Raw genomic sequence first — 20466 nt, forward strand, 5'->3', positions numbered from 1 at the left:
TTAAAATTTTTTTCAATGTTTATTTATTTTTGGGACAGAGAGAGACAGAGCATGAACGGGGGAGGGGCAGAGAGAGAGGGAGACACAGAATCGGAAACAGGCTCCAGGCTCTGAGCCATCAGCCCAGAGCCTGACGCGGGACTCGAACTCACGGACCGCGAGATCGTGACCTGGCTGAAGTCGGACGCTTAACCGACTGCGTCACCCAGGCGCCCCCAGTTTTTAAATTTTTAAAAAAATATTTATTTATTTGAGGGAGAGAGAGGGACAGATTGTGAGCAGGGGAGGGGCAGAGAGAGAGGGAGACACAGAATCGAAAGCAGGCTCCAGGCTGCAAGCTGTCAGCACACAGCCCAACGTGGTGCTTGAACTCCTGAATTGCAAGATCATGACCTGAGCTGAAGTTGGACGCTTAACCAGCTGAGCCACCCAGGTGCCCCTTTGTTGAGTTTTCTACTTGTTTTTTCCTGTTGATTCGTAGGTGTTTTTTATACAACCAATTCTTTCTTGGTTCTATTTGTTACAATATCTTCTTTTAATGTGTGGGTTCTTTTTCACTGTATAATTAAAAATACCTATTAAAACTTTTAACTTTAAGGTAGTCAAATTTATGAATTTTGGCATCATGGTTTTACTTTAGTCTTTTGTAAGAATTCCTTTCTTATATTAATATCTTAATGTTTTTTTAAAAATTATTATTAAAGTTCTGATGTTCATATTTAGGTCATTAATCCACCTAGAAGTTACTTTTGTGTATGAGGTGAGAATGGGATCTGATCTTATTCTTCTTGCAAATGAGAATCAGTTGCCTGCATACAATCTGTTTATTTTTTCACAGCTGATTTGTAATACCTCTGTCATATACCAAATTCCCCTATATATATGGGACCGATTCTAGACTCTTTTCTATTTTTTTTAATCCATATGTCAATACCATATGTTTTATACAATATAATTTTATAGTAAGAATCTAATGGGGCAAGTTCCACTTCTCATTCTACTTCAAAAGTATATTGGCTGTCTTTAGACTTGTTTTTATATATACTATTAAAATTAGCTTATTAAATTCTATGAAAACCCCTTTGGGCAATTTTGAAACTAATTTGGCAAGAAATGATATCTTAAACTTTGAATCTTCCCATTCAGAAACATAAAAACTCTTCAGTTATGCAGGTATTTTTTATATTATTCAATAAAGTTTTATGTTTTTCCACTTCGTAAACATCTTGTAGATCTTTTGTTAGATTTATTCTTAGGTACCTTTAGTTTTTATTGCTATTTTAAATAATATTTTAGCAGTTTAATTTTTAGTTGTTTTTGTATCATATACAGAAATGCTATTGATTTTTATATATTAATTTTAAATCCAGCAACTTTGCCAAACTCCATTAATTTTCATGGTTTAATAGATTTTCCTGAATTTTTCAACATCAACATCATATCGTTCTGGTGAATTATTCCTTTGAACACTATGTGATAATATTTTCTCCCTATTTATGGCTTTACCTTGAAGTCTATACTGCATAAAATATCAGATTTCTTTTGCTTAGTATTGGCTGGGATATCATTTCCATCCACTGACTTTCAGTCTTTTTGAGTCATGTTTTAAGCATATCTCTTTCAAATAGCATATATGTTTGACATTGTCTTAATCTAAAGGTCTCTGTCCTTCAACTCTTAGTTTCTTTCTGGGCTACATTCAGGGCAGTATCTTCTGATCTTTCTCTAGTTCATTAACCTTTTCTTCCACAGTGTCTAATCTTCTGTTTAAGCCATTCATTTAATTTAAATGAACATACTTTTCATTTTTTTTACTTCTATTTGGTTCTTTTGCATAGATGTCTACTCCTTTTTTCATGATACCTCTCTTTTTTCTTACGGTTTCTTAACAATTTAAACATACATTTATTCCATAATTTTTTCCACATTGTTGTTCTACTATATCAAGACTTGGGCGTGCTATGTCTTATGTTGTGCACACATATGTATGTCGGTGCATGTACATGCAAACTGACTCTGAGTAGATTTTTTGTTATGAATAGATTTTTTTAACTTGGTGCAATTTATAAAACTTTCTTGTAAGTTCATCCTCAACAAGGCTTTTTATGTAGGAAATGTGCAAATGTTTTTCCAAACTGGTTTTGTGTTGCTTCTGTCAGTTCTGCAGACTTATCATCTTACCAATGGAAGGAAATTCTTATATGTGAACATATTGACTTGAAATTACCAAAAAAAACCCAGGTAGCATAAATTCAAATTCAAATCTGTATAAGGTACAGGGCTGTGGTGTAGGGTTTTTCAGGGAGATGTTTTTCCCTGTGAAAGCCTAAATAGAGGAAGAACTTCCTTGATATCTGCCTAAAATGGTAGGTGGCTTATCTGTTTTTTCCTAATATTCCTTTCACTGGATGCACAACTCTGTAAAACTCTCAGTTTTATTCATAGCTCTTCATTCCAATTGTCTTGTCAAAAATCCCAATGTGTTTTTGATTTTCCCAGCCTGGGATTTAAAAATCCAAGGCTCATGCATTACCAGCTCTGATCACAGTCTGCCAAAACATCAATTCGCATCCTTATTTTTCATCACTTCTAGCACTTGAGGATTTCAGCTTCCTGTGAACCAGCTTTGCATTAAACACACACACACACACACACACACACACACACACACACACACACACAGAGTGGGGGGGTGTTTGGTATATTTTAGGCATTAGTTTTAGGTATTTATAGTAGCAGGATTTTCCTACTGGATTAGCCTACCATTTTGCTAGAATGGGAGAGATTTAGTAATTTTCTTTTAAAATCAACTTATTAAAAACCATTCTGTTGATTTAAAGAAAAAAATTCAGCAATAGGAAAGGTATTAAATGGTATGCAGTTTGGGTTCTCTGATAAGCAGACTCTAAGAGTTCAAGGTGTTTATTAAGAAGTACCCCTGGGAAGCACTCCTGGGGAAAAAGTAGGATTAGGCAGAGGGAGAAGCTGTGATGCAAGGCTAATGAAACAGTTGACTGGCCCTCCATCTCAAGTTAGGATGAGATGGTCAGGACTTTATATTCCTGAATAGATTAGTCACTGGAAATTGGCAGCCCTAAGGAGGAGGTATGACCTTGGGCTACGTGCCTCTCTGCACCTGAGACAGTCTCGTCACTGCTGAAGGCTGTCTGTGAACTACACTTCCAGTAATTGGGCTCTAAGAATCTCATTGAAGGGGGGATATGAATGGCACTTAGCAATGTCCTCCACATATATTCCAAAGTCAATAAAGTAGAATACACATGATAAACTTAGCCAAATGGTCACAGACCCCAGAAGTGATAAAAAAGAATGCCAAGACAAGCTTAAAGCAAGATTGCAAGACAAACTTCTCCAATCAATAACATAGTAGTGATCTGGTCTGATCACCAAAATTAATGATGATTAACTCCAAGAAATGCCAGTAAGGACTTGTCAGGAAGGACTTAGAAGTAGTGTTCCAGTTGCCAGCAGGAATATGCCCCATTGTTCCCAGTGCATGATTAATTATTGATTTGTCTTGCTAACAATTTAATAAAGGTAATTAATCTATGATACTCAATTCTGTCTCAGAAAAAAAGGATTGCTGTTGAAGTTATAGTGAAAAGATACCTAAAGGGAAAATGAACATGCCATTAAAAAAAATGGAATGGATGTGAAAGCATTATGTTCAACTGTAAAACAATATTCAAATATACTCTAAAAATGGAAGGCTCTCTTATGTTTATGTAGCACTTATAGTGTAGTATATTGCAAAGAATGCTGAAATTGGAGTCAGAAGACCTGATTTTATATCCTAGCTTTACATAAAAAGAATTCAACTCAATTTAATTCAGCAAATATTGATTCATATTAAGTATGTGACAGACACAATGCCAGGCACAGATCTTGCCTTGAAGTAATGGTAGTGAAATGCTATTGGTTATTATTTGACAAATTCTAGGTAGGGGGAAAATGGAAAATGGGTAAACAGTTTCTCTGTTTATTCATATATATTCATATTCTAGAAACAGCTTGATGTTAATCTCTTTGATTTCTCTAATAGGTTATTATACATGGTTTGTAAGCCTTGAGTTAAGGAGATGTGGTCACTAAGAATTAGGAAAGGTTTTTGATAATGTTAAGTTAAATCTCATTTCTCGTATGTGGAAGACTAGTAAGTCTTGGGAACAGCACTTTTATAGAACACCTATATTCCATCTCTTATGATATCCTATGTGTAAAATGCTGAAGTGGGAACTGAGTGAGAACAGAGTTGGACAAGGTTTTTAGCCAGCTTGATAACCATGTATAACCTATATTCCCAGTTTATTCTACAGCTTGTAAAGTTCAAACCCTCCCTCTAGAGAAGGTTACTTCTCCATGGCTTTCCCTACTTTCTTAATTCCTGATTTGAGAGGTACTGTTCCTGGACTGTCTCACAGTGACCCACAGTGAAACCAACAACTCTTCAAGTTGTCTCAAAAGAATATTCACTCTTGAAAAGCATTTGTCAGGAATATAGATTTTTACCAATGATTTCATAGAGCAGAATGAAAGATGATTAATTCTAAGAACAAAAACAACTTTTAATGGTCAGCTTAGGCATCACCAATTTTAAAATATCATTTGGGTTCCCCTAACTTTGGAGTTGTGCTGGTTTCTCAAGTTAGCGCAGTCAATAACCACCTTTCTGGATCCTTATGTCTGCTTTCTCCCACTGTTCTCCCATTCTCTCTTCTTCTTACTCTTACAAAAATAACAAAATTCTTCTCCCTGGCTCTACAGTGCAATTTCTTTCCATGTGTAAATATTTGGAATCAGATGACACCAGGCTTCTGTGTTGAGTTGGAAGTAGGGGATCAGGAGGGGATGTTTATCTCCCTTCTATCCACAAATGCCTATTAAGCTATCTTCCATAACAAGGGCAGTGCACACTGTACAAGGCATTCTGGTAAATACAGTTTTATTTTCTCAACCTCATCACTAGATTTTTATCTGGTTGATCAGTGGGTAAATATAATCCTAGAGATTTATGGTAAATTATTGTGGGCTCTAAGCTCTAAATTTGGTCGTATCTTGTTAATTCCTCTAAAAAAAAACTTGGGGTAAAAGATTGGAAGGATGCTGATCAAAATTTTGAGTGAGAGAAAATTAGGAGAGAATAGCTTATTAATTAATTGATGTAATCAACAAACCCTTTATTAAACTTTTTCTCAAAGGACTCAATTTAAATGTGCCATTTATTTCCTATCAGAGCTCTACCTGATATTTCAAGTCCATGCATGTCAACATTTTTATGTCATATCTAAAACTCTTCAACTGAGCAGGGAAGCAGCCTTTTGGAATAAATGTGGGAGAAAACACTCTTAAATATTAAGGTAAAACAATTAAAAATCATTATCAAATAAGACTCACATAAAAAATTATCAACTAGAATCACTAAGAGTCCTCTGGAGTCCCTTAGTTCTCAATTTCTATCTATTGGTCTTATTAGCAGTGACCACCCTTCTATATGTACTTCTGTCAGGAAGAAATATTTTTCTAATTTATGTAAATCTTCAGACTGTTATAAGACAGGGCTTTTCAAATGTCCTTGGAACATTCATGTAGTCAGTGATGAATGCATGTAACACTCTCTAGAGGTCTGGAGAACAGGAAGGCATTTCTTTGAAGTCTTCGTTTTGATATCAAAACATGAATTTTGAAGTCTTTTGCATACATTATAGTTGTGAGTTCTAAAATAAAGATGTTTGCAATTATTTACTATTATTTACTTCCTTCAAAACCTTCAAGTAAATTTGGTGGTCAGGAAATTGTAGCATCTTTATCATGTAATTCAATATTTGCCCAAAGCCATTTTCAGGAGCATGACGTTAAAATTTCTTGATTATTGTCACCTTACTTTTATGAGAAGCATATGGCATAATGGCTAGAGGACTTTGGCACCAGACCATCTAAGTTCAAATCCTAGTTTTCCTGCTAGGTAACTTTCATAATGCTAAGCAAATTATTTCTCTGTGCTGCAAATTTCAAGTGTTATAAAGTAGAGATAATATAACCTATCTTAAATTGGGTAGAGCACTTAAAACAATATAGAAAATTCTCAATTAAAGATAACTTATTATTTGTTATTATTAGGTATAATATAACCACTTCTACATAAGGGAAAGAGATCTCTTTTGAAGGGTGGTATTATTTACTCTTTTATTTTATTTGTTTTTAAATTCCAGTATAATGAACATACAGTTTTATATTAGTTTCAGGTGTACAATGTAGTGATATACTTACTCTTTTTTTATTTTTTTAAAAGTTTACTTATTTATTTTGAGAGAGAGAGAGAGAGAGAGAGGGAGAGAGAGAGAGAGAGAGAGACTGTGAATAGGGGAGGTAGGGAGAGGGAATCCCAAGCAGGCTCCACACTGGCAGCAGAGAGCCCAATGTGGGGCTCAATCTCATGAATTGTGAGATCATAACCTGAGCTGAAATTAAGATTTGGACACTTAAGACAATCTGACAATAAATCATATTAAAAGAAATGTAAGTGATGAACCACAGGAATCTACCCCCCAAACCAGGCACACACTGTACACACTATGTTAGCCAATTTGGCAATAAAGTATATACATAAAAAAGATTTGGACGCTTAACTGACTGAGCCACCCAGGCGCCCCTCTTATTTACTCTTTTAAACAGCAGAAGCTCCTTCAACAATCTGTACCTTTCTTACTTGCCAAATTAATCAACATTTTTCATTTCCTCTATCTAACTTTCTTACTGATGTCTACAGCACACTAAATACTTGCAGGTAGTGGGATTCTCCTTTAGTAAATGTGTTCAATTCTGTTCCCCCACCTTGCACGCTTACCAATGATCAGGAGTGTTTGATCCCAAATGTTTTTGTGCCAGTTTTCCTGTTTACTATGATTATAGAATTGAATTAAAAATATGTACACTGGGGGCATCTGGGTGGCTCAGTCGTTTGAGCCTCCGACATTGGCTCAGGTCATGATCTCATGGTTGGTGAGTTTGAGCCCCACATTGGGCTCGCTGCTGTCAGCATGGAGCTTGCTTCAGATCTTCTGTCCTCCCCTTTCTCTGCCCCTACCCGACTTGTGCTCTCTCTCTAAAAACTAGCTAAAACTTTAAAAAATATGTAAACTAATTACAAAAAGAAAATGTGTTTCTATTAACATTACTGGAAAACAATGAAAAAACTTGATAAAGGAGAGCCCTTAATAATTATCCAATTTAAGTAGGTGAAGCATCTATAAATTACTGAGGAAAAAGTCTACAAATATCTGGAAGGATTCTCTTCACAGATTGTTCCATAAATGTTTTTAGTCCCTTGTTTCATTGAAAATGTAAGATGGGAAATCATGGATGATGCAGTTTGAGTGTGGTTTGTACTAGAAATGCCAATCATTAGACCAATGTTAAATAGAAGGCAAGCCATGTTTCTACATCAAAAAATTGTCAAATTAATGTTTCAATGTATATGACTTAGATTTAAAATGAATTTAAGTTGTTCATAATTTTATAATGCCATTAAAATGGATATCCTTAATTTTTGTCTGCCAAAGAAGTTTCCCTCTGTTAAATAAGATGCTAATAAAATAGAAATTCATACGTATCTGTTAGAAAAGAGATAGTTTTCATGAAACTGTTGGAAATGATTAATGTTGGAAATGATTCCTAAATTTTATAACTGAGGGCTAGTTAACTGCTGAACACAGAAGCTATGGAGACATTGTTTATATTTTCTAGACCCTTCTTGCATCCAGAGAAATCTGTCAGCTAACCAGGTATGCCTTTACTAGGAAGAGATTTAGATTGCTAGACTAGAAAAAAAAAGGGGCACTATATTAATTTTGGTTTTGTTTTCAGCATGAGTGTTTCTATTAGCAGAATAACTGACACGTGTTTTCTCCACATAATTTTGGAGATTAAAAAAAATGTTTATTTACTTTTGTGAGAAAGTGAGAGAAAGTTAGTGGGAAGGGCAGAGAGAGAGGGAGACAGAGAATCCCAAGCAGGCTCCACACTTTCAGTGAGGAGCTGGATGTGGGGCTCGAACTCAAACTGTGAGATCATGACCTGAGCTGAAATCAAGAGTCAGATGCTAAACCAACTGAGCTACCCAGGCACCCCTGGAGATTTTTTTTTAATCCATGAGTCCTAATTATCAACCTTGCTTATTATCATCAGAACAAATTCTGAATCTAAAAGAAGCTCACAAAATTTAAAGCTTTTGTGTATATAAATATTTATGACTATATTCTAAGAGTTTTCAGAAAGTAGATTTAAAATTTTATTTTAGATTACATCAAGTAATTTTAAATTTATGTTAGAAAGAATTCTACTTACAATGATTTTTATTTCTTTTTGAGAGATCTTTATTTTGAATTCCTCTTATTCTTAATTTACGTTGAATCTTCTTTTTTCCTAAGGCATTTTCTCTTTGATAGATTACTTTAATCAATTTTCTTCGTTCCAATATATGTGATAAAAATCGCTTGACTTCATTAACTGATACCTACAAAGAAAAATATTTTTGCTCATTTTTTCATGGGTAACTTTCTATGATAAAATCAGACAGTGCAATTTTCATCTGTTCATGTCAAAAATATTAGAAATTACTCTAATTCCTGCTTTTTTCAAATCAAAATCATAGATGACTTAAATAATTCATTTTAATAAATATTTATTTTTGAGAGAGAGAGAGAGTGAGCAGGAGCGAGTGGGGGGAGGGGCAGAGAGAGAGGGAAATACAGAATCCAAAGTAGGTTCCAGGCTCTGAGCTGTCAGCACGTGTTTATTTATTTTTGAAAGAGAGAGAGCAAGTAGAGAGGAGCAGAGAGAGAGGGAGACACAGGATCTGAAGCAGGTTCCAGGCTCTGAGCTGTCAGCACAGAGCCCGATGTGGGACTTGAACACACGAACTGTGAGATCATGACCTGAGCTGAAGTCGGACGCTCAATCGACTGAGACACCCAGGTGTCCCTAAATAAAAAACTTTTAAACCTATTGCATTTTCATCTGAACTGCAGAGCCATGCATTAAAATCTAAATGTTATAAATAAAATAAAATAGTAAGAGAATTTAACCAATTTTACCCTTCTAGTGGTAAGTTGTCATGGTAATATCAATCGTGTGAGCTAAAAAAAATGAAGATGTTGGTATTCCTTATATATTACAAATTTAAAATTGGTGGGAAGTATAGAGATCTTGTGACTGTATGGAGAAAAATGTAAAAAAATGTTTTCTAAAGTACTTTCCAGCAGTTATATAATTAATATATTTTAACTAAGGAGAGGTATTTGGAGGGATTGTTTTTGAGTAGTAGAAAATGAAGATTTTAAGAGAGAAAATTAAAAAGCTTTATGGAGATACATATTCATAATTTACATATCTACTTTTTCAGGCAAGATTATATTTGGAGACTGAAAAAATTCTTTATTTGTCAAACACCACTTCAAGAAGAATCAAGGTTTTTATTTATTTGCTTTTTATACAATATCACAATTTAAACTCCCTCTTAAACATTTTTTTTTATATTTATTTATTTTTGAGAGACAGAATGAGACAAAGTGAGACTGGGGGAGGGGCAGAGAGAGAGGGAGACACAGGATTGGAAACAGGCTCCAGGCTCTGAGCTGTCAGCACGGAGCCTGACACGGGTCCCGAACCCACAGACTGAGATCATGACCTGAGCCGAAGTCGGACGCTCAACCGACTAAGCCACCCAGACGCCCCTAAACTCCCTCTTTTAAAGATCACTTTCTGGAATGCTTAATGCCTTCCTAAGTGGTAGCTAAGGCAGCAGAGCAGTGACACAGATGCTAGAGCTTGCTGGGACATACAGTCATATAAGGACTGTTTTTAAAAAACATCTTTATTGAGATATAACTCATGTACTATAAGTGTATAGTTGTACATTTTAAAGTGTATAGCTTAATGATTTTTAGACTATTTACAGAAGTGTGCGACTGCCACCACAATTTTAGAACATTTTTGTCACCTCAAGAAGGAACCATGAGTCCTTTAGCTGTTAGCCTCCCTATCCTCCCATTCCCCTTCCCCCCCGCCTGAGGCAACCACTGATCTATGGTTTCTCTCTATGGATTCCCCTCTTCTGGATTTTCATATGAATGAAATCATAGAGTATATGGGTGTTTGTGACTGACCTTTTCCACTTAGCGTAACATTTTCCAGGTTGATCCATGTTGTGTAGCATGTATCAGCAGTTCATATCTTTTTATGGCCAAATAATATTCCTTACATGGATATACTACTTTTTGTTCATACATCTGTCTGCTGGTGTACATTTGAGCTGTTTCCACCTTTTGGCTATTATGAATAATGCTGTTATACACCTTCATGTACAAGTTTCTGGGTGGATATGTAAGGAATTTAAATGTGATTCCTTATTGTAGGGTGGCCAGATACAGCAAATAAAAATACAAGGTGCCCAGTTAAATTTGAATTTTGCACAAGCAATGAATTTTTTTTAAAAGTAAGAAGGTGACAAATATTGCATGTTAACAAACAGACCCACAGTGTGTAATGGCTCAAAATCAACAGGCACGTGTTCAAGTCAGTGGTAGCTCTGCTCTGTGCTGTCATTCAGGGACCCAGGCAGACAAAAGCTATGCCAAGCTTCAGCATGTGGATTCCAAGGTTTCCCGGAGCATTAACATCTAGCAGACAGAAAAGGAAGGAGCATAGAAGAACATGTGCAGAAAGGGCTTTTGTTTTGTTTTTTGTTTCATTTGCTTTTTTTCTTTTCTTTTCTTTAATGGGCCAGACCTGGAAGTGGCACACAGAGGCAAACATTTTCCATTGGCTGGGACTGTCACAGGGTCTCATCCAAATGCCAGGGGAGAATGGAAAGAATGTATCTGGACACCATGAAGAAGTACACATGGAATTTGATGAACCTGCAGCATTCTTTGGCACAATGGGGTTAACATATGTCATTGGCATTAAAGGAAAAATTTTCAATTCAAAAATAGCCAATAGCTTTGGTGAAGAGGCAGTACAAGTTTGGCAAACACCTCTGATTGTATGGTGTTATTCTTCCTATCTCCTTCTATAGAAGCCATGTTTCTGGATTTTGATTCCTTTCCTACCCACTGAGAGTGGGAAGGGCAACATCCATCTGGAGTATTAGGGAACCCCAGAAGACAGCCCTTCTCTAACTCTATAAGGCACCCAAAGATTATGTAATTCAATAACAGGTATTTACTAAGTGTTTATCTCAGGCCTTTGTCTAAGAACTGGGGAGTCAGCCATAAAAAAAAATTCTCTGCACTCAAAAACTGATGTTCTGGTGGGGAAGATAATAATCAACTGATAAAAGGAGGTTTTTTTCCCTGTTAGAATATCATTTGTTAAAACTAAGTCTCCAAACATCTGAAAATAATTAATATACCATATCAATAGAATTAAGGACAATAACCACACAATCATCTTAATAGATGAAAAGCACTTGACAAAATCCAGCACCTCCATGATAAAAATACTCAGTAAACTAATATAGAACATAACGTTCTCAACCTGATAAAGGCCATCCATGAAAAACCCCAGCCAGCATATATGGATTTGTTGTTTTTTTTTTTGTTTTGTTTATTTAAATTCGAGTTAGTTAACATACAGTGTAATCTTGGCTTTAGGAATAGAACCCAGTGATTCAGTTCGTATGTATGACACCCAGTGCTCATTCCAAAAAGTTCCCTACTTAATGCCCATCACCCATTTAACCCATCCTCCCACTCACTTGCCTTCCAGAAACCCTCAGTTTGTTCTCTGTATTTAAGTCTCTTATGGTTTGCCTCCCCTGTTTTTATCTTATTTTTCCTTCCCTTCCCCTATGTTCATCTTTTTTGTTTCTTAAATTCCACATGAGTGAAATAATATTATCCCCATCTTTCTCTGAATGACTTATTTCACTTAACACTATACCCTCTAGTTCCATTCACATTGTTGCAAATGGCAAGATTTCATTCTTTTTCATTGCTGAGTAGTATTCCATTGTGTATGTATATCACATATTCTTTATCCATTCATCAGTCAATGGACATTTGGGCTCTTTCCATAATTTGGCTATTGTTGATAGTGCTGCTATAAATATTGGGGTGCATGTGCCCCTTCAAATCAGCATTTTTGTATCCTTTGTATAAATTCCTAGTAGTGCAATTGCTGGGTCCCAGGGAAGCTCTATTTTAATTTTTTGAGGAACCTCCATACTGTGTTCCAGAATGACTGCACCAGTTTGCATTCCCACCAGCAGTGCAAAAGTGTTCCTCTTTCTCCACATCCTCACCAACATCTGTTGTTGCCTGAGTTGTTAATTTTGGCCATTCTGACAGGTGTGAGTTGGTATCTCACTGTGGTGTTGATTTGTATTTCTCTGATTATGAGCAGTATTGAGCATATTTTCATGTGTCTGTTAGCCATCTGGATGTCTTCTCTGGGAAAGTGTCTATTTATGTCTTCTGCTCATTTCTTTACTGGATTGTTTGTTTTTTGGGTGTTGAGTTTGTTAAGTTCTTTATAGATTTTGGTTACTAACCCTTTATCCAATATGTCATTTGCAAGTATAATCTCCCATTTTGTCGGTTACCTTTTAGTTTTGTTGATTGTTTCCTTTGCTGTGCTGGAGCTTTTTATCTTAATGAGGTCCCAATAATTCATTTTTGCTTTTATTTCCCTTGCCTCCAGAGACAAGTCAAGCAAGAAGTTGCTGCAACTGAGGTCAAAGAGGTTGTTGCCTATTTTCTCCTGCAGTATTTTGATGGCTTCCTATCTCATACTTAGGTGTTTCATCCATTTTGAATTTATTTTTGTGTATGGTGTAAGAAAGTGGTCCAGTTTCATTCTTCTGCATGTTGCTGTGCTGTTCTCCCAGCACCATTTGCTAAAGAGATGGTCTTTTCTCCATTGGATACTCTTTCCTGCTTTGTAGAAGATTAGTTGGCCATATGTTTGTGGATCCATTTCTGGGTTCTCAATTCTATTTCTTTGATCTATGTGCCTGTTTTTGTGCCAATACCATACTGTCTTGATGATTACAGCTTTGTAATACATCTTAAAGTCTGGAATTGTGATGACTTAAAAGGAGTTTTTTGTTTTGTTTTTTATTTAAAGAGTAGGGATAGAATTGATAAAAGTTGCGTTATTTGACATCGGATAGTTAGGGACAAGTTCTCTGATAAAATTTGAATAGACCCCTATGTGGGTAAGAAGGGAACAGTTAATCCTACAAACACTGCAGGAAAGAGACTTCTGGAAGAGTGATAAGTAAAAGCAAAGGCCCTGAAGGAGGAGCACACTGTTGTCAAGTAAGTAAGATGGAGTAGCTGTAGCAGAATGGGGGAGGTGGTAGTAAATAGGGCAGAGGCAGCTCTGAGGCCACCATCATGATTGTGAATTGTGTTCTGTGTGAAGGAGAGACTTTGGAGGTTCTGAGTGGAAGAGTGATACTGACTGACTTAAATTGCAAAAGAGTCACCCTGGCTGCTATATAGAGGATATCATACATTGGGGAAAGGGTGGGAAGAGGGAAGTTCCTGAGCATTGATGGTGGCAGTAGAGAAGATGGTAGGGTGATAGTGGATGGGTTCTGAAGGTATTTCAGAAGTATTACTGACAGAATTTTCTGTTGAAGGATTTATAATGTACATTTTAGTTTTCAAACAGCAAATGCAATGGAAGTCTGTTTTTAAACTCTAAGTTTAAAGTATGTGCTTTGCAAGTATTTTTAAACTCCTAATGGCCATTAAGGACCAGCCATAGCTCTCAATCAGAGTGACACGGTGTTCCAAAATGCCTTACCTCGCCCTCCTGTCTCTTCACTTCCCTGTCTCCTGAAGATTCATGGCTGCATGAGTTTTTCTTAAGCATCTGTTTGATTATATCACTGCCCAACTCAGAAACCCTCAGTTCCCAGCAACAACAGTATAAAATCAAACGTATTTGGACAGAATCTAAGATTCTTCACAGTCTAGCCTAAAAATGTCATAGTAACCTTACTTCTTATTACTCCCACGCCTACATGGACATCCACAACAGCCAAACTCTTCTACCCTCTGTTCCCCAAATAGAAGAGCTTCTTTCCTACTCTCTTGCCCTTGCTCATTCAGTTTTCATTGCTCCCTCTTTCGTATTTTCCAAATATCACTCCTTGCTCTCAGGCCTACCTCAAATTCCTTCTCCTCAAAGCTCTCCCATTTCACTCTGGCCCACAGTGATTTCCCTTTCCTCTGAACTTCTGGTGTTTTCCCCTCTTGGTTAGCAGTAGCTCACTGCTCTATGGTCTCTACAGCTGACATCATTCTATGGCATACATTTCATGTTTTATCTACTCAATTAATTATAGATGCTTTATAAACCTTTTTGTATATTTCTCATCTCAAGTAGAATGCCTTGAGGAAACGGGATCCTAATGAATGTATGGATTTATTTGGGGGAAATCATTTGTTTTCTTAATGCATAGGAAAGGTAGAAGCATCCTCTCTTAAGAGAAATTAAACCATCTGTGGGCTTGGAGGAGTGAAGGTTTGAAATTATCTTGCTATACATTTAATCCTATTAATTTGTGGCTAGATCATTGTTTTTGTGGCTAGACACATTTCCAAAGTAGGATCTAGTCCTATGACACTTGCCTGAAAGCAAAAACAAACACACAAAAACAGTACTGGGATGCAGAACACATTTTTTAATAGCTTCCTGTTTAAAAGAATAAGCCGTCTGCTAAGGCTAGAGGCTTGACTTAAAGGTTTTTACATCATATTGTCTGGATGATAATTAACAAGTTTTACTTTTAAAACAACACACAAGTTTACTTTTTTAAACACAAGAAACATTGATAACTTGTTAATATATGAACAGATAACTTATTCACAATTGTTCATAATTAATCATAGTCCAAAATAAATATGTTACAGATTTTAAAAATTTCATTTACATTTCCTTCTAAGTATTTTCTGTTCACCACTAATTAGCTGTGTCTAACTGTGGGCAAGTTAATTAACGCCCAGTTTACATTAAATATAAATAGTAAACGTAAAATGGAAGTAATAATATTGCCTACCTCACTGGATTGATGTAAAGATCATACAAGTTAATATATGTGAAAAGCCTTATACATAGTAAATACTCAATATATATTATCTATTATTATATTGACTATATATGTCCTCTGTAAATAAATGTTATTGTTTTTCTGTTTCATATTCTAAACTACTAGGATCCAGGTACTTTGGCTATTTAATTTGCTTTGTTCATCAATGAACTATGAGGTCTTCAGCTTGGGAAATCAGTAAACATTATTTAGTTTTGTGAAATATAGTTTTTTATATCCTAAGCAGAATATCTAAAAACCTTTATACTAGCAGAAAATACTCCTATTCTATATATTTTCTGGCCTAATTTCACCTAAGGGCAGTGAACAGCAATTTTAGCATATACTAGGATCCCACTGCTGCCAGAGATGTATTTGATGCTGAATATAAGTTAGACCCCTAATTTTCAACAACAGTAATATGACTAGTGTTAATGGGGCTTTCATAGCCTCCTCAAATAGTTTCTGGGAGGCAGTAGGTATGAAATAATCAAGTAACGAATCAACCTTGTTCTTTTTTTTTTTTAATTTTTTTTATATTTATTTATGAGACAGAGAGAGACAGAACATGAATGGGGGAAGGTCAGAGAGAGAGGGAGACACAGAATTTGAAACAGGCTCCGGGCTCTGAGCTGTCAGCACAGAGCCCGATGCGTGGCTCAAACTCACGGACCGCGAGATCATGACCTGAGCCGAAGTCGGATGCTCAACCAACTGAGCCACCCAGGCGCCCCTCAACCTTGTTCTTTAAGAGCTATAATAATCAGTGATTCATTCGTTCAATGCATTTATGCTGGGCATTCATAAGGAATTGAAGATAGAGTGGCAGATAAGACAGGGGATTCTGATCTTATGGAGCTTCTATTTGTCTGTGAGAAGACAATAGCCAGTAAACAAGTGAACAAGTTAGTGTCAGGTGTGAATATATGTTATGAAAAGATTAAGATAAGAAGATGTAAAGAGTGAAATGCAGGATGAAGAGGGGTTGGTGAGCTAATTTAGATTAGATGCTCAAGAAAAGCCTCAATGAAGAGGTGACTTTGGAGCCAAGAATTTAGTTACAAGAAAGCAGCCCTGCATAGTTATAGGGGCAGAGCATTTCAGGCAGAGGGAACAGCAAGTATCAATGCTCTAACGTGGGAACAAACTTGTATGGTCTAGGATTAAGGCTGAAGTAGCTGGATGAGTATTAGCTAGGGGAGAACTGTAAAAGACAAAAGGGGTCACATCATATAGGGATATGGTAAGGGGTTAGCATTTTATTCAAAAGATAAGAGGAAGACACCAGAGGGTTTTAAGTGACATGTTCTGATTTATATTTTAGAAAGAAAGGACATTCTGGATGACATGTAAGAAGCAGACTGCACAGGATTAAGAGTGGGAGCAAGAAGCACAGTTCAGAGACTACTGTAGTCAACTAGGTGAAGGGATGATGACATTCGAAGTGTAGAAGCCACGGAGATAAACTGGGCAAACTTAGGATACATTTTGGAAGTAGTACAGCTGGAGATTAGATATGGACTGGATGTAGGGATAAGAGAAAGGACAAAGTCAAAGATAACTTCTTTGGTGAGACTAGTTGAGTGGATGAAGAGTCTAGTTGCAAGGATGAAGAAGAATGGGGAGCAGAGGTGAATTTTGGAGGAGAGAATCAGTTTCACTCCACCCAGACACATAACTGTATACGTGGTAATGTTTCCAAATTGTGTGACTATATATGAAAACCAAATACGTTTGTTTGTTTGTTTGTTTGTTTGTCTCAGAGGAATAAGTGTGAGCCATGTTTGCTATGGAATGAAAAGAGAGTATCATTCCTTGCAAAAGGGCGATAGGTGTGATGTTAAAGGACTGGCGGGTAAGGATTCTTTGCCTACCAATCAATGACTTCCTTTTCCCTAGGGCTCAACAAGGGCATTTCTTGCTTTCCTTAACTATCTTTGTCCCTTTTTCTTTTCTGGCTCACATGCCCCAAAACAGTCACTGTTCCTTGTCACTGTGTAATACTCTAAATTCTGCTGAAAAACTTCTCTGTATAAAGAGCATGTGAAAGATAAGAGCTATTGAAAACATCAGTGAGAACAACAGTAATGGCAATCCCAGACGAGCTCAGCACCTCCTCCTTAGTGGCCCTTGTTGAGGTAAATGAATGAGGTGCTACAGGGTTGTGGCAGAGAGAGCAACACAGGTTGCTGTCTCTGGTTTGGCAAGAGGGAGGAATTAGATTTCCACTTTCTCCACTACATATAGATGTGGATTCCATATCCTATGTGTAGACTACTATATTTCCAAAGACTATGAACATTAGTGCTCCAGGCATTATCAGAGAAAACCCAAGTTATCGAGAAAGCCAGGAGAAAGTGAGAAAAAAAGAAGAGTTTTCCTATAAGAAAACTAGGTTTCTCTAGGTCATTGGTTCTGAGTATGGTCTCTGGGACAGCAGCATCAGCATCACGTGGGAATCTGTTAGAAGTGCAAATTCTCAGACACACTCAAGGTCTACAGAATTAGAAACTCTGAGGGTAAAGCCCAGCAACGTGGTTTAACAAGTCCTTCAGGTGATTCTGATACATGCTAAAGTTTGGGAACCCTTACCCTGGGTAAATGAAGAAGTAGTCAGACAAATTAAAATGGAATTAAAATACAGAAATAAAATAGTACAAAAATTTATATCACTCATCAGATAGTGAAGATATTTACACATATTGCAAATGTTCACACTGATGTTGTTTGGATTATGGTTTTAATTAGCAATTTAAGGTGTATCAGATTAGTCAAGCTTTGTAGGCAATCTTAAATAAATGTATATAATATTTGAAAAAAGGGACCGTCACTTTTGAACTTGAAAATCTCACTGTTTTAGTAGTTTTTTCCCCTTAAAGTAAGATGTTACTTATGAGATGCTTATATTTAAGTAAATATGTTTTTAGTGATGGTTTTAGTGTCTTTCATTTTTCCCAAAGTATTTTCAGTTAAGGATATAAAACAATCTTAGAATACTTTTTCCTAATATACCTAAAAATTTAAAAAAAGACAACAAAGCAAATATGACAATAGCCACCCTGATTTAAGAGAATAGTTATCTCTTACAGAGAAGAAATAACTCATTCATCAGTGAAAACATTTCTTTTTCCTAGAAAAGACAATAATAATTATTTTTTTTTGTATTTGTACATCTACTTTCCAAAGTCACCAAATAACAATAATAGACAGCTATTCAAGGATGACTTTTGAAATGTAGGAAAATGGCAAAGTAGAAAGTAAAAGGGGAAAATAAAATAGCATTAGTGATACTAATGATATGGTGCTAGCATAACACCTCTGTTAATTGATAAATGCATTATAAGGGTAGTTTTCTGAAATTAAGAGATGATCAAGAACTAGTACACACTGGAATATTTATATTCTGCATTTTTACCTGCAAGGAGCAGAAAATTATATTTCAACCCATAGCCATATTAAGTATTCATGGTACACGTGATAAGTAAATTAAAATAAAAAGGAAACTCTAGAAAACTGTCTTTTTTGTTACTAGTTTCAGCATCTTTTTTTTCTAATAAATTTCACTAAAGTTATTGACAAATAGTTTATATTTTGTCTCTGATACAAATATTGCTCAACAATGACATTCTTGGGGTGCCTGCGTGGCTCAGTCAGTTAAGTATCTGACTCCTGATCTCAGCTAAGGTTATAATCTCTGGGTCCTGAGTTCAAGCCTGGCATTGGGCTCTGCCCTGGGTGGAAGCCTACTTAAACAAACAAAAGAAATCAACCAAACAATGACATTCTTTCATTTACAAACATTTATCAAGCACTTATTATATTTTAAAGATTAACTAAGGCTTTGAGATATAAGTGAAAAAGTGAAGTGTCTGTATTCATGGGGATGCCCATGGGTGGCTCAGTTGGTTAAGTGTCAGACTCTTGATTTTGGCTCAGGTCATGATCTCCAGGTTGGTGAGACTGAGCTCTGCATAGGGCTCTGCCCCGACAGCATGGAGCCTGCCTCAGATTCGCACTTTCCCTTTCTCTCTTCCCCTCCCCCACTCATGTGTGCAGGCACTTATGTGCGCACATTCTCTCTCTCAAAACAAATAAACTTAAAAAAAAAAAAAGCCTGTATTCATGGAGCTCAGTTCCTAGAAGTAAGTCAAATATGAACAATTACATAAATACATAACGACATGTGGTGATAAAACATATGAAATTTCAAAAGAAATTTCAATAAAAAAGTGATGGAGTATGCTCTTTTAGAAAGGCGTTTAGGAAAAATTTTGTTTATGCAGAAGAATGAAACTACACCACTTTCTTATACCATACATGAAAATAAACTCAAAATGGATGAAAGGCCTAAATGTGAGACAGGAAACCATCAAAACCCTATAGTAGAAAGCAGGTAACAACCTCTTTGACCTCAGCTGCAGCAATTTCTTGCTTGACACATCTCCAAAGGCAAGGGAATTAAAAGCAAAAATGAGCTATTGGGACCTCATCAAGATAAAAACCTTCTGCACTGCAAAGGAAACAATTGACAAAACTAAAAGGCAAATGATGGAATGGGAAAAGATATTTGCAAATAACATATCAGATAAAGGGTTAGTATCCAAAATCTATAAAGAACTTACCAAACTCAACACTTGAAAAACAAATAACCCAGTGAAGAAATGGGAAGACATGAATAGACACTTTTCCAAGGAAGACATCCAGATGGCCAACAGAAACATGGAAGGATGCTCAATGTCACTCATCATCAGGGAAATACAAATCAAAACTACAATGAGATAGCACCTGACACTGGTCAGAGTGGCAAAAATTAACAACTCAGGAAACAACATATGCTGGCGAGGATGTGGAGAAATGGGAACCCTCCTGCACTGTTGATGGGAATGCAAACTGGTGCAGCCACTCTGGGAAACAGTGTGGAGATTCCTCAAAAAATTAAAAATAGAATGACCCAGCAATAGCACTACTAGGAATTTATTCAAAGGATACAGGAGTGCTGATGCATAGGGCACATGTACCCCAATGTTTATAGCAGTGCTTTTAACAATAGCCAAATTATGGAAAGAGCCTAAATGTCCATCAACTGACAAATGGATAAAGAAGATGTGGTTTACATATATAATGGCATACTACTTGGCAATGAGAAAGAATGAAATAATGCCATGAGACATGGATGGAACTGGAAGCTATTATGCTAAGTGAAATAAGTCAGTCAGTCAAAGACAGATATCATATGTGGATCTTGAGAAACCTAACAGAAGACCATAGGGGAAGGGAAGGGGAAAAAAATAGTTACAAACATAGAGGGAAGGAGGCAAACCATAAGAGACTCTTAAATACAGAGA

General features: G+C 36.3%; 1 protein-coding gene across 5 annotated transcripts in view; it reads right to left on the reverse strand.

Annotated features, from left to right (window-relative positions):
- SEL1L2 (SEL1L2 adaptor subunit of ERAD E3 ligase) overlaps positions 1 to 20466 on the reverse strand; it is a 122518-nt gene that overhangs the window by 70152 nt on the left and 31900 nt on the right. For all 5 annotated transcript variants that reach the window (XM_045445350.1, XM_045445347.1, XM_045445346.1 and 2 more), the window contains exon 3: positions 8365 to 8533. Coding sequence is in view for 3 of the 5 variants with exons in the window: in XM_045445347.1 (XP_045301303.1) it covers positions 8365 to 8533 (169 nt within the window). In the remaining 2 variants the exon portion in view is untranslated. The remainder of the gene's footprint in view (positions 1 to 8364; positions 8534 to 20466) is intronic.

Source organism: Leopardus geoffroyi, chromosome A3 (assembly GCF_018350155.1).
Source record: "Leopardus geoffroyi isolate Oge1 chromosome A3, O.geoffroyi_Oge1_pat1.0, whole genome shotgun sequence".
NCBI classification, from domain to species: domain Eukaryota; kingdom Metazoa; phylum Chordata; class Mammalia; order Carnivora; family Felidae; genus Leopardus; species Leopardus geoffroyi.